This window comes from Vigna angularis, chromosome 5 (assembly GCF_016808095.1).
Source record: "Vigna angularis cultivar LongXiaoDou No.4 chromosome 5, ASM1680809v1, whole genome shotgun sequence".
Taxonomy (NCBI): Eukaryota; Viridiplantae; Streptophyta; class Magnoliopsida; order Fabales; family Fabaceae; genus Vigna; species Vigna angularis.
In genome coordinates this window covers 15,218,035-15,233,816 of record NC_068974.1, presented here as the reverse complement: position 1 = coordinate 15,233,816, position 15,782 = coordinate 15,218,035, and the positions used below count along the sequence as shown (strand labels likewise).

General features: G+C 32.3%; 1 protein-coding gene across 10 annotated transcripts; it reads left to right on the top strand.

Moving 5' to 3' along the window:
* The first annotated feature begins 323 nt into the window (after positions 1–323).
* Positions 324–14,749, top strand: LOC128196479 (short integuments 2, mitochondrial-like). Of its 10 annotated transcripts, none has more exons than XM_052877450.1 (8): positions 324–342; positions 7,627–7,740; positions 9,026–9,295; positions 9,376–9,595; positions 9,693–9,763; positions 11,805–11,901; positions 13,654–13,871; positions 14,278–14,749. In XM_052877450.1, the coding sequence occupies exons 3-8, from the start codon at positions 9,068–9,070 to the stop codon at positions 14,527–14,529; spliced, it is 1,086 nt and encodes a 361-aa protein (XP_052733410.1). In that variant the 5' UTR covers positions 324–342; positions 7,627–7,740; positions 9,026–9,067; the 3' UTR covers positions 14,530–14,749. The 10 variants fall into 10 exon arrangements, with proteins under 10 accessions (XP_052733410.1, XP_052733407.1, XP_052733401.1 ...); XM_052877447.1 differs by having other exon boundaries at positions 9,021–9,295; XM_052877441.1 differs by lacking the exon at positions 324–342 and adding an exon at positions 5,592–5,795 and having other exon boundaries at positions 9,021–9,295.
* Positions 14,750–15,782: the final 1,033 nt, after the last annotated feature.

Here is a 15,782-nt window from a genome sequence, read left to right as displayed (position 1 = left end):
TATACTGCGTAACACTGAATTTATTTTATTTGTACTACAATTAAGTAGTTAACTGTGGTTTAGGTTTAGGTTTCTTATTCCCGTTACATTCCTTGCTCATAGTGTCAAAGGCTCGTTACTTTTGAAGACTCGCCGCCCTTGAAGTCTTGTTGCCGTACAAGGCTCTCGTCGTTGAAGACTCACCGCGGTAGAAGGCTCGCTGCTGTCGGAGGCTTTGCCGCACTCGTCGTCAAACTACGAAAGGCTTTGCCGCACTCTGCCGTCGCTGAACTGTTACCACCATCGGAAGTTGTGAGAACACTTCTCTTGGACAGAGAAGCAAAGGCAAATCATTCTCCAAAGGTACGAATGTTTTCCTCTCTCTTTCGAAAGGATAAATAAAAGTGAAAGGATGTGCATGTTAGTTTGTAATGCTGAAAAGGAAAGGATGAAAAAATTTAGAATTTTTAATATATTTTTAATAAAGGGCTAAATATGTTTTTAGTCGCTGAACTTGAATGAAAAATTAGAATTCGTCTCTATATCAAATGTCTTGAGCTTTTATACACTTTGGTTCTCGAACTTTATAAATGAATTAATATAGTCTTTGTAATCCAATTACATTAACACTTTTTAACATTAAAAACGTGTTTTAGGATCATGTTTGAGTCGTTTATACTATTTTAACCAATGTAGTTCAAATGTGAGTTTGAAACATCGTTTAATAAATCCAAGAAAAATATCGTTATTAAATTAAAAAAGATTATATTCATTTATTTTTAAATTTTAAAGACTATAATATATCAAAATTTAAAATATTATATTCATTTATTTTTTAATATATTATATTATTATATATTATTAATTTGTGTTTTGTTAATTTATATATTTTTTATATGATTAAAACTAATTAAGTATTACATTTTTTTAAAAAAACAAATATATAAAACTAATATATTTATTAATTTATGCGTACTTTTATATGAAAATTATTAATATTATTTATATAAATAATAAATTTTGTGACATCCCAAATATATTGCAGACATATATCCAAAGGCATCACCAATTTATAATATTAGAAAGCAGTTAAGAGATGTACTTGAAGTATTATAGTATTACAGTCTTCCAAAATTTACTAAGAAATTAAAACTTCAAGCACTAGACTATTCCAAAATATGTCCAGAATTTGAAACTTAAAACATAACAAGGTTTTTCAAAATGACATAAGAGAACAACATCATCTTCATTTCTCTCTAGTGTTGCCTCCAAAGAAACCTCATCTCCCTCTGTTCACATCCAAGTGGATGATTATTGTAAAAGAAAACACATACAACAAGCACACAACGAGCAAGGATGAGCTAATTATATAAAAGCATGCATCATATCAAGCACATAACATACAAGAGTTAACTTAAATCAGAGCAGTTTAAGGCATACATCCTAGCATGTTATCTTCTCGACTTGACTCGTCCGGACTTTAGAATGATAGTCGAGCTATGGCGGGTCCCGTACTCGTGGTGACTTATGAAACTTGGGTTCCCCACCCTGCCACACTCACGAGGTTAGCCTGTTCCGGGCCTTAAGGCATACTGGAAGCCTCCAAGACTAAGACCTCCTGCTACTCTTCACCACATGGATTAATCCCTTTACTTGAGTATGATTAGCCATTGGAGTTTCATAATGACCCCAAGACTGATCTCCTACTTTCATTCTAAAACACTAAGGATCTCACCCAAGAGATCCTACTTTACAACTTAGATCATACTTTCATCACTTTGTAATCGTATACTTTCTGCCACAACCAACATATACACAATCTCAACAATATACATTACTCACCCCTCACAATTTATAAAAATAACATCTCCACAATTGAATCTAAGTTAATCAATTTCATAATCTTTTACAATTTATTTCCAATACCTAGACCCTGTACAGATATAAAACCATGTTTCCTTCAACTATATTATAATAGTTATATTAAACTATACTTCTATTATAAATTTTCTATTAAACCATTACAGAAACATTTTTAATTTATATATTAAACCACAATCATATTATAATATTATAAGATTTTATTATACAACCTGTTATTATATATATATATTACGTACATTAACTAAATTATATATATATATATATATATATATATATATATATATATATATTACGTACATTAACTAAAATTACATATACATGTCTATTTAAACTAATTTGTTCATTTTAATTTTGTTCCTAGAGTAAAAATGAGTTGATCTAGTTGTGTTCTTGACTAGAATTTCCACATTCCTAAGGCTTAGGAAACTAAAGCCAGAATGGTCATTTTTAATGTGTTCTTGCTCAATTTTATGCCTCACGCAGGTTCCATTTCACTAATCTAAGTTAACTAAACAGCCCAAACACCCCCAATACCCCAGACATACAAATTCACTATGCTAGTTCCCTCTTCCCAAACTAAAAATCAAATTAAGCTACTTATCCTTTGCCTAAGAGTTCTACTCTCTCCGACCTTCTCATACCCCAATTGGTCAACGGAGTGGGAACAGAGGTCCACCGTAGCGGACTCACCTTCATCACCAACACGTATGACTAGTCACAACGTACTGCACCAGGCCAGGGCTGCTTTATGATCAGTGACGTGCCAGCTCTGGTTTTTAGGTTCCCTCTATCCTACTAGAAAAGGTATACTAACACTCTAAGTTTGGCTTTCTTAAGGTATTATGATTACTGTACTGTTTTCTAGACCTCCCTTCCCTTAAACCAGTACCTCACTTCCACTCACAGACTTAAATACTACATAGCCCAAGTCCCCTTCACCAAATCGACAACATAACTGGAATTCCCAGTAACACAAAATGTACCTCAGTATATCCAAAACCAATACTCGCCCATTAAATTTATATCACCAAATACAGGAAGTCAATTTTAAACCATTCCAAAACATACCATAATACTTAAGAGCACCACATATCCATATCAACACCCAATCCAAATCAAAACAAGTCCAAATATACATACTGTCATCTTCCCCAAATATGACCTTAACATTCGAAATCACGATACATCAGAATTTAGTATTTTCAGAATCTCATATCACCACTAATATATATATATATATATATATATATATATATATATGCACCAAAAATTACTACAGTTACACCTCTCATGCGAAAGACAACAATAGATTCATTCATTCACAAAAATAGTTTAACATACCATAGTATAAACTCCAATCAAACCATAAAAATTCAAACAAACTATATTTATATAATTAAAGCTCCCCCTGGAAAGCTTAACAGTACCACTCCTAGGAACCTAGGAACGCTCTAGCAGTACCTCCTCACAGAGGCGAGTTTAACAGCACCTATAAGCCACCAAAAATTGGTGCAGAACACATTTCTTAGAGTTGGAAGGGACAGAGTAAAGGAAAAGCTACCAGTAACAGGAAACCAGTTGCATGGCTTAGGTTCAAAGAAAAGGAAAAAAAAACACTTACTGGTCGGAATGGAAAAACGTTCGGTTCAAACTAAAGCCCTTGGTGCAGCAAACGCAGAAACACCTTCAAATCAAAATTTGATTGGTTCAGTGAAGAGAAAATCTAGAGAGAAGGCAGAGAGAATTTTAGGGCAAGGGTTTTAGAGAGAGAAAGAAAGTTGGCAAAATGAAGGAATTCTGATTTTTAGAAAACCCCTTCCTAAGGTCATAGGTCCTTAGCTTATGGGCTGACTACCTCAACATAAGGCCCAATAGCCTTATTATTTTCGGCTCTTACAAATTTAGTATTTTTTTAATTAGAATCAAATTTATTTGTATAATTGTTATGTAAATATTTATATTAAAATCGTGACTAACAAAAAAAATGTTAATAATATATAATAATGTATGTTAAAAGTTTATTTTTAAAAAAAAATATCAGTATAAAATTTATATAAATAATAAAATTTGTTTTAATTTGAAGAAATATTTATCAAAATGAAAATTTAGAAAAAAAAAATAGAATATTCAAAATGAGTGTTCGAGAGGTATTTTCGAATATGGTTTTGGAACACTTTTTCACATTTTGTTTTAAATACCCCAAACAACTTCTTCTTCATGTTCTTTTCCAAATTTTCTTTATTCTTTAATCCTTCACCACTCATCAAACAATTACCATTCATATTCTTCTTGTACCTCTTCTCTTGATATGGTTAGGTGGTTAAAGGTGAGGATTATGAAAAATGGTGTGTAATGGGAAAGGAGAAGAAATATGATGACTATAATGGAAGAGTCATCCTTGCTTTTATTCTTTTACTTTTTTTTCTTTAAAATTGACGTTGGCACATGGAGTGTAATAATAGAGAAAAACGATGAAGGGATGTGCATGTTAATTTGTAATGCTGAAAAGGAAAGGATGAAAAAATTTAGAATTTTTAATATATTTTTAATAAAGGGCTAAATATGTTTTTAGTCGCTGAACTTGAATGAAAAATTAGAATTCGTCTCTATATCAAATGTCTTGAGCTTTTATACACTTTGGTTCTCGAACTTTATAAATGAATTAATATAGTCTTTGTAATCCAACTACATTAACACTTTTTAACATTAAAAACGTGTTTTAGGATCATGTTTGAGTCGTTTATACTATTTTAACCAATGTAGTTCAAATGTGAGTTTGAAACATCGTTTAATAAATCCAAGAAAAATATCGTTATTAAATTAAAAAAGATTATATTCATTTATTTTTAAATTTTAAAGACTATAATATATCAAAATTTAAAATATAGATAAATTTTAATTTTGCCTCTAACTTCACTTACTAAAAATACAATTAAAGAATAAAATGAGAATATTGTAATATTTGAGAAATACAATTAAAGGATAAAATGAGAATATTGTAATATTTGGGATGTCGAAGAAAAAAAGAAGGCGAAGAAAGAAGTAATACATATTCATTCCCATTTTCCAGATGAAACTTTGGGTTTAGTACAACATTACTGCACGATTCTAATCTCTAAAATTCTCGCTTAACTGAAAGAGCATATATCATACTTAAAGGAATTGTTAAGAAAGGATTAGGAGGACTCGACACAATTTACTTTAAAAAATTTAAACTAGTTTTACTAAAACCTGTGGAACATTTCAGTTTAAATAAACTCAATTTATTTTATTTGTACTACAGTTACGAGTTAACTACAACTGTGGTTTAGGTTTAGGTTTTTGGTTTAATAGGTTCGGAGGTCCTTATATTTGTGGGTTCGTTTCAATTGGATCCTCCAATTTTGAAAGTGATCAATTTGGTCCCTAATTTAACAAAATTGAGTCAATAATACCCTTTCCGTTAAATGTAATGGACGGCGTTAACTTTTTAAACATGTGGCATTTTGAGGCATCCTTTTATTTGCAGGTTGCACAGTTTTACTTGAAGGATGCTTCAACATACCACATGTTTAAAAAGTTAATGCGGTCCATTGCATTTAATGGAAAGGGTATTATTGACTCAATTTTATTAAATTAGGGACCAAATTGATCACTTTCAAAATTGGAAGACCCAATTGAAACGAACCCACAAATATAGGGACCTCTGAAACTATTAAACCTAGGTTTTTTTATTCCAGTTATATTCCATTTTCATTGTGTCAAAGGCTCATTTCTTTTGACGACTCGCCGCCTTTGAAGTCTTGTTGCCTTCGAAGCCGCCGTCGAAGGTTCACCGCCGTCGAAGGCTCGCTGCTGTCGTAGGTTTTGCCGCACTCGTCGCCAAACTATCGAAGGTTTTGTCGCACTCTGCCGTCGCCGAACTTTCGAAGGCTCTACCACCGTCAAATAGTGTAAGAACACTTCTTCTTTATCTAGAAGGTTGTAAGAACACTCCTTCTTTAGCTCCAAAGAGAATCAAAGGCATATATCATTCTCCAACCCAAAGGTACGAATGCTTTCCCGGATAAATAAAAGTGGAAAGCTATGCAATTCATCTGATGATCCAGTGGTGGTAACAGTTAATTTTCTTTTACATTTTGTGGGAGGATTAATTGTTTAAAAAAATATGATTTTATTTGCTTTTTTTGAATAATGGTAGATTCTGAATGGTGTATTTGGTTGAGATGCATTACATACCTTTCTACAGTTAACTAGAGAATATTACTAAAAGATATAGTTCCTCATATATTTCGCGAATCTGGATTTGTGAATGATGAGTTGGGTTTCAGACATAGTAGTATTCCACGTTTTATCTAAATTTTGGAGATATTTTGTGTGTGATTAATAACTGCTTCATCAATTGGTAAAGGAAGAGCAGAGTGGTATGCTACAGTTCAGTGGTAATAAAGAAAGGAGGAGAAAGATGGAATGGAATGGGAGTGAGTAGAAGTGATATTAAATAGCCAAAGGGAGAGCAAAATTTTTTGTTTTTTTTGGTAAAGGGAGAGTAGCATTGGCAGCATATTTTGGCCAATGGAGAGCAGTATACACAACATTTTTTATTTATAGAAGAGAGGCAGTCATGACTCCACAGTTTTTAGGCATTGATTTGTATGGGGTTACTGATGGTTTTTAGGCAATGGAGTGAGCTAGGCTAAGTAATTGGGCTTTGAAGGAAAAAAATGGGCTTAAATTCTGGGATTATATTGTGACTGCCAAGCTTTTAAATTGGTATAAAACAAGTTCAAATAAATCTTATAGGATAAAAGTTTCTTAACTTAACTGTTGCATTGACTTTGTTTAAAAACAATAAAGTTACATTAGTACTTCAATGCTTTTCTCTCTGTTTTTCTTATATTTGCAGACATTTTCATTTATGAAGTAATATTTAGAAGTATTATAATTAACTGAAAATAGTAGAAGCACAGAGATTTGAATGTGCATTTGGTTGTTTGCTGAGAGTTATTTCATATATAATAGAGCATATTACAATTAGTGCAGCTCTCTGCAGAATTAAATGAAGTCAAAGGGGAGTAATGAGATGAAACAATGATAATATGAAAAGTTCTGGCTTTGTTCTTTCTTCAGCCAAAAAATAAAGGATGAGAGGTTGTCACGTTTTCATATGTTTTACTAGTCTTAACAATGATCTATAATATGCTTCTTTTATATTTTCTTCGAACCAATTTCAGTTTGCAGTTCAATCAGTGGAATGAACGAAAGAGGGGTTCTTTCCTTTTTACTATATTATTATTATAATTAGAATTACTACATAATTTAAAACAGCTTTTTGTTCCCCTGAATTTTCCTTCTTTGCTTTGAACGTGATATAAAAATACTTCCATCAATTTATTCTTATTATTAGCTGAAGCCATTATTGACGAGAACAGGGCCTAAATTTATGAAACCTCCTTAGTCAACATGCAAATATGGGAGACTGCAACATAAATTACAAACTGTGCAACATTTCAACTAGGGCTGGGCAAAAGTAATTGTACTGTACTGAATTATAGTTAACTGTACTGAATTATACTTAAAATTCCCTGCTGCAACACTTTTGACCAAAATTGGAAAGTATTCTTCTTCACACAGTTCTTAATAGTCCTTAGATACTTCCAATTAACTTATTTATTCTTCCTTCCTAGCACTGAAAAGCTTTATAGAAATATTTTATAGAAAAAAGAAGTCTCAAGATCAATATGGGAAATTTTAATTATATCTAACAACTCTCTTAATTTCCAGGTGACTTTTGATGATGATAAATCAAAAACAGTGGATTTCAATATTATCCACCATCTAATCCTGATTTCCAAGTTATTGAAGAAGAAAATCCTCCACTGTTATTGAAGAGCCACGGTAATTCTGCCTGAATAAGAAATTATCACTTTCTATTTGATATTCTTATTTGTTTGTTTGATCAATTAGATGCTGAAAAGGTGGTCTTCCCTTTGCATTCAACCTTTTTATGTAGCTTAATTTCCAGTGATCTACTTGATAATTTATAATGGACTGCCTTTAAACATTATAAGTGTATGCTAATATTGCTTGGGTTGTGAGACCATTGTAATGACAGTGACAATACTTTTGTGAAAGTTGTCGTGTGCATGCAACAGAAACTCCTATAAACATGGAGGTGTTATATACTTGTTTTTCTTCACTGGTTTATTTATATGTTTGTTTTAATTAACACATGTAATTGTTAACCAATGTTGTTAACCGGTCTCCTATTAATTTGGATGATTGAAGATCAAGAAAGAAGAACTGATGTAAGTTCTCTAATTAATATCTTGTCCTTGATTCTCCTGCGTAGTTTTAATTATTTTTTCATTGTGTGGTTCACATCCATTATTGTCAGAGGAGTAAGCTATGATAAAAGTTATCTTGATGGGAAAATGTATGCTTCATATTCTTTTATAAACATTTCTAAGGGTAAAGAACAGTCTAACAGTGGTCATAGTTTGATCAACAAAATTGAGGTTGCAGCTATCTCTGAGATTATTAGAAATCTTAAAAAAGGTTACTTTATTAGAAATCTTAAAAAAGGTTAATTTCTCTCTTACTGCTTCTCTTCTGTCATTGATATGTCATTCGAAAAGATTATTGTCAAAGTAAAATCTCTATAATCATAAGAATACAAGAAAAGAAAATTTTACGTGATTAATTCATTTTTCTATTTATAAGAGTTTTTGAAGACTTTTGATTGGTCCTGCCTTTTTCTGCTGATCCTTTGCGTGTAGTGATGGTTCATGTTCTGATACGGGGTGTGTTTTTATCTGGGTTTCGGTTTTTACATGCTGTTATTACTTGTTTAGAATCCATCTCATCGGGATGTTGTTGAACCCTTGCCTTCGTATGGCCGAGGCCTTGAAGTTCCCAGGGGAAGATATCATAGCTTGATACATGTTACATGATGTAATTGCCTGTAATTGAGAACTGTTTTCATCTTGCTATATATCCTTTAGGCTCTAGGCTTTAGCTTTAATTCTGATCTGTTTTCACAATGCAGAAGCTTGTATATTTACTGAACTTTGAACTGCACAATAAATAGTTTACTGAACTGTATTGCAGTGTAACTGAACTAAAATATAGTTCAGTTTATTTGAACTATTTTATAGTTAACTCTATTTGGTTTATAGTACAGTGCAGATAGTGCAGTTTGCCCACCCCTTTAAGTTTAGGAGACATGGCGTTCAACGTCGGCGGAGGAGCTATCAACTGGTTCCCTGGCCACATGGCCGCCGCCAGACGCGCCATCCGTCAACGTCTCAAACTCTCCGACCTAGTCATCGAAGTCCGAGATGCTCGACTTCCTCTCTCCTCTGCCAACGTCGATCTCCAGCCCCACCTCTCCACTAAACGACGCGTCGTGGCACTCAATAAAAAAGACCTTGCCAACCCTAACATCATGCATGTAAAATCATCACCATCATCAGTATCCTTGTCATTGTTGTTTACCTGTTAAGTTATTCACGCGGCGTGTTGTTGCTACAGAAATGGACGCATTATTTCGAAACGTGCAAGCAGGATTGCATTGCAATAAACGCTCACAGTCAGAGTTCTGTGAGGAAGCTTCTAGAGTTGGTGGAGTTCAAGCTGAAAGAAGTCATTTGCCGGGAACCGACACTACTTGTGATGGTGGTCGGTGTTCCCAATGTTGGCAAGTCTGCTTTGATTAACTCCATTCATCAGATTGCAAAGTCTCGCTTTACAGGTAATAGTTTCGCGAATTCGCGAAACCATTGACTTGAATGATTTTTATTTTATTTTATTTTATTTTGTTTTGGAATTGAAGTGGTGTTCTTTGATAGCGCAAGAGAAGATGAAGCGTGCTGCTGTGGGTCCGTTACCTGGTGTTACTCAAGACATAGCAGGATTTAAGGTCTGGTTGACAAACATGAACATAAAATTAAACCAGATGTTCAAGTTATAATGGTGAAAAAATATACTAATTATGTCCTGTTTAGATAAATTTATTCAATAAGAAAATAAGATACAACAAACTTCTCGTGTAAGCTAAAATGAACATATGTAATTAACTTTTATATTGCCTTTCTCATTAAACTTTCTCAAAAACTGAGACAAATAAGTAGATTGTGCCTTGGTTTTTTCTTTTCTTATTCCTTACATATTAATACTTAGGGAGAATTTTATGTAATGAGGACCTTAAGGTTGTTGTTTTGATATAGGCTGCCTAGGTTCAGCCACTTTAAATGAAATTAAAGATAGCTGATCTATATTTCTCAAGTGACTAAGTATTAATATTATGCGTACTCTGTATTTCTCTAGTTGGTGGTTTAGGTTTAAAAGTTAATTTCTGCAAATGATATAAATGATTACTGTTTTTCTTGTCTCTAGTTTCTAGTTCTGTTGCCTCCACGTGCAAACACATTATTTTATGTGCTGCAGAACTACAATTCTTGTTTATTCCATTGTGATTCATTGGAATTAGGGCATAAGTTTATGCTAGAGACAAGGCTTCCTTTGTTCTGTTTAATGTATCGATGCTCTTCCTTGAGTGTGTGTTTTTGAATAGCATATTTTAGGGGTTTTACTTTTTGTGTTTTTTGGAAGCTCCTTGGGAAAAGCAGCTGATTATCTTCAAAATAAATTGAAACAGCATCATTGAGTTACATGAATCAAATTTAGATTCATGTGTCTAATAAAAATGTTTTCATTCATTTTGTTAGAATTATTACATCTATGTATCATCATTAAGCCTAAGTATGATGTAGTGTGGTAGATAATTTATTAGTTGTACCTATAGTTAGTACCTAGTTTTGCACTGTAGTGTCTAGTATAGTCTCTTAATTTTTCATGTACTCGTGTATCAGTTTTTCATTATAAATAGAAGATTAGGAGAGGGATCTCTCAAGCCCTCCAAAATATATTTCTCTGTTTTTAATCTTAAGTCATTTGAATCATGGGTTCTTGTTGTACTGGTTGGTATTTTAGTACACATTCATATTTTGGAGTGAAGTACTGGTTTTGTTCTCACCTATAGCGTCTGATGTTCCAACTATTATCTAATTGTGTACTTTTGCAATCTAGATCAATAGGGTAAACATTCCTAATTGTTGCAAGGGGCAACATGCTCCCTGTTAGATAAGTGAACAGGGATCATGGAAGAAAATAGCATGAAAGGCAAGCAATACGTTATTGCCTTAGCTGAAGCTTTTGGAATAGTCAACAAAAACGTGCTGGGGAGAAAAGGGGATGGATGATAAACAACTTTATGAAATATTATTTTAACCTTTGGTTGATAAAATGAAAGAAAATGTGACATTTTCCATGTTTTTCGTGATGGAAGTAGTAAGAGTCCCAAGATTAAATGCACTAATGATTTGAATCAGTTTTAAAACACAATTAATTATTTTCTCTCTCACACACAAAACATGAAAGCTTAACGAAGCTTGCCATTTTAGTAGGAAATTCTGTAAAAAATACAAGTGTAAATAAATGTAAGAATTTCATGAGTATATATGATTTAGACCTTTTTGTTTGAGGAAAAGAAATTTATATTAGTGAGCCATACGATCAAAATATCGTACCTACAAAGTATACCCTTATGTATTGCATATATAGTTGTGTATTGTACTACATACTGGTTAGTTACCCTTCCTTGAAAATATTGGAAACCTGCTAACTGTTTCAGAAATAGGTTTTATTTTTTGTTTTGTCAAGATATTTTTGAGAGATTATTATTCTCTTCCATTCCTAATTCCTGAAAGTTTTTAATGTTGGCTTGATTATTTATGATTTGGCATATAAACGAAGAAAGTATTTGCAAACGAAAAGGTAGAAGGAAATCAATGCATATTCTATTTTTTTCCTGCATTTTGTTTTATAATCCGTCTGTCAATTGATTCTATTTTTAGTTGGTGGTTCCATAATTAAACAATGACTTTGACCTGATGTTTCAGATAGCACATAAACCAAGTATATATGTCCTGGATTCCCCTGGGGTATTGGTTCCGAGTATCTCGGACATAGAGACAGGGTTAAAGCTGGCTCTGGCAGGTACTACGTCTTTTAAAATTTATCGTAAATATTTCTGTCATTCGTAAAATTTGACATTGTTATCGTGGTAATATTTGACATATTATTATCGGAGCATGACTATGTTGACTAAAACTATGTTCTGAAATTACATTTATTTATCTCCAACATGTTTGATTCCTGTGTATTTATTCAAAGCCTTTTCTGGGAGCTATGTTTGTTTACTGGAATATGAATAAAAGATTTAATTTGATTTTTTTCTTCCTGCCAGTTTTCATTGTGTCTACAAGCTAGATTGCAAACCTATAATTGCTGCTGTTATTTCTATACATAGAATACAAACAAGACTTCTTACTGATGTCTTGGCTAGCCAATTGTTTTAAAGTAAAATAAGGAGAGTGTTTAAATTTATAAACAACAGTCTTCTTTTATATGATATGATTCAGTGTCTGCGTTGTCTCTTATATTCTTATGTTTTACTTGCAAACCACATTGCTTGTTTATTATTTTATTTCATTTAATCAATTGAAGTGAATGCCTTGGTGGGACAGTAGGAGAGGACAAATTAGTGAATTGTTTTGTCTATTTACTAGGTTGAATTTAATTTTCAGTAGAATCCTTTAACTTTATTACGGGCTGTAATTTTGAATCTTCTTGTCCCTTCAATGGTCGAGAATCCTATCTCTTATTATCTCATTCCTTAGTTATTAGCAATTCTTGAAATTGGAAAGCTGTCAGTGTTCCATTAGGCCAATCATTTGCGTTAGTTTGAGAACGTGCTCTGTGAAGGATTGGTATGCTTCTCCTGATTCACTATGGGTTACAAGGAGGATTCTTACTATTCTTGTGATTAGGTCTCACATTAATGAACGTAAGATAACCTTGCTAGGTTTTAATTTGAATTTGGCGTTAAATTTGATTAATTTGATTCCATTACTTTTTACAGTGATGATCTATTCCCATTTATGTGGAATTGATTTTGAAGTTGTGGTTGATGTTTTCAAGTAGATACTTTAGGCGGGATATAAAAGTCAGTTGATTGCTCAACTTTTGTTGTAGTCCCATTTTTTTTATTGATTGTGTTTAAACTACCTTTGCATCAAACAATCAATTTCCTTGTTATGTATTTTCTGTTTTCTTTAGTGGACAAAGTAATAGAAGGTGATTTTTGTCTTATTTCACAGCTGGTGGTTTATATACTCTAAATATGGAATAATGAACATTTATTTTATACTCTAATAACTTTTGAGGATCTAATCAATTTTATCGTGATAGCATAAGCAAAAGGGCTGGTTTTAGTCTGTGAATAGGCATTATGGGGCACCCAAGGGCAATGAAAATGTGGAGGTGGCATTTTTCAGTGGGTGGAAAACTTTGTTAGAAAAAACAAAATTATGTAGTTTGAAATCGCTACGAGTAATTTAAAGACTTTCGTGATTGTTTCCTTTTCCGTACTAATGTTCATGGGTAACTGAATTAAGTATCTTTTCAATGTGGCATATTTTTGTCATTTTTAAGCTAACTATCTTTGTTTTCAAGCCGTCATTGTAGATAGAAGTTCTTATTTTTTGCCCTACATCTTACACATTCTTTAGTTATTTTCCCAGACCAGTTTTGACAATTGAATATCTCATTTTCTTACGAGTTCCACTTAGTATGGGAAAGAATGGGACTAGGTAGTGCATCTACAGTGGTTGGGTTTCTGAATATGTATCCTTTGTAGCACGTGTCCTGATATATTATGTCATGCAAACATGGTTGATGAATTGACAGGGTCAGTCAAAGATTCAATAGTGGGTGAGGAGCGTATTGCGCAGTACTTATTGGCAGTTTTGGATACTCGGGGGACTCCATTTCACTGGAAGCACCTAAATAATAGGAGACTGGATGGGATTGAATACGAAGCGGAGGTGAATCATGAATATAGTCTGAAAAATCTTAAGCCAAAGAGAAGAAATCCGCCAAATAGATCTGATTTGGTGTATGTTGAGGTAACAAGCAGCAGTTTTCTGTAGATTTTCTTCTGTGTAATGGAATATCACGCTTTTAACTACCAATGCTGGAAATTTTCACACCTTGGCTGACGAAGTCCCAATTATATTACACTTCCCAGTTGTTTTAATCCCATTATATTACAAATCTTTTTGCCTTGGATTTTTTGACGATGTTTTGTTAAAACCTAGACGATACATGAATTTGTCTGCAAGCACACTTTTTTTGGGAAGGACTTACTGTCTCCTATATTTAGTTCTACTTTGTCTTGCATCTGAAGTTACCAAGGTGTTTCTGAACTACGTTTCTTGCATTTGATGTTGCAATCTGTGATGATGGAAATTACCCACGTTTCCCATATTTTTTTTTGTTTCTTGAAATTAATTTATTCTCATTCTACAATAGGATCTTGTAATGGGAGTTCAGCATGCGCTCTATTCAACTCTAACAGAATTCAATGGGAATGTGGAAGACGAGAATGACCTGGAGTGCCTTATTGACCTGCAATTTAGTGCACTCCAAAAGGCAATGAAGATACCTCACAAGGCTTCAGAAGCACGGTTAATGGTATCCAAGAAGTTACTTGCTCTATTCAGGACAGGTAAGCTTGGTCCTTTCATTCTTGATGATGTCCCAAAGGTCAAGCCTGCAACATAATGTCAATTGAATCTTTCTACCCACCTCTCTTTTTCTGTGTATTAGATCTCCTACCTTTACTCCTTCCCCATTTCTGCTATATGTATTATCTTTCATTCTAAGTTTTGCTGTAACTTGTAAGTAAGGATTAATTTAATTTAGGAAGATATTGAGATTATTTTCAGTAAATGCGGGTAATTTGCCAGCATTTCAGTTCTTAATATTTTCGTTCCCCCAAAAAGGTTTCACTAGTGGCATGTTTGGCTCCTAAGACATCTACCCCATGACCATGGAGTTCAAAGCATGTACAATTTGAAGGATACCTACGTTGAATTTCTTAATTACTCAAAAATTTTCGGTGGGTGGATTAATTGTCATTGATGGATAACTGTAATTGTTGGGCCATCTTCTCAAAAGAGAAGAAGATATTAGTAAATTTGATTATTTGGTTAAAGAAGTAATAAATTAGCTAACTTTTATTTATGTGGAATAATACTTTTATTTTGGATGCTTGCCCTTTTTGTGAAATTATAGTTTAGAAAAATAAAGGATTAAGTTCAACCTAGAGTTTTTGAGCTTACAAAATCAGTATTAATTATTGCATAGAAATAAATAATGTTATTGAGCTTATTTTTTGTGGAAATAATCTTTCCAAATACATATTTTAGAACAATGTAGTTCAGTATATTATTTATATATAACTATAAAGACTTAATTAGTCACATGGTAAATGGGCCTGTTTTTAGTTTTCGTTTTTAAAAAGGTTTCAATTAGGTTATTTTTTTGAAAATATACTAATGCTATTAAGGTATGTCATTTGTTAATACGTGGTTTTTGTAATTTTTTAAAATTATTTGAAAACTTTTTAAATCTTTTTTGTAAAAATTGTATCGTTACACGTCATGTTTCTAATGTGGCACTTGATATTGTCATGATCAGAGTAATGTCACTTGATATTGTCATGATCACGTGTCAGAATTATTGTTTTTATTTTGATTTTAATATATATATATAAATTAGTTTAATTATAATTTTTTTGAAATGAAATAATGTTGTTTTTTCAAAATTAAAACAAAATTTATTATTTATATAAATATTGTATAAATATTTTTATTAAAAATGATTTTATAAAATATTATATTTGTGTTCCTCTTTAAATTAAGATAAAATTTATTATTTGTATAAATGTTATGGTGATATTTTTATTAAAAATAATTTTTTAATATATTATATTATTATATATTATTAATTTGTTTTGGAAATTGGACCAGATC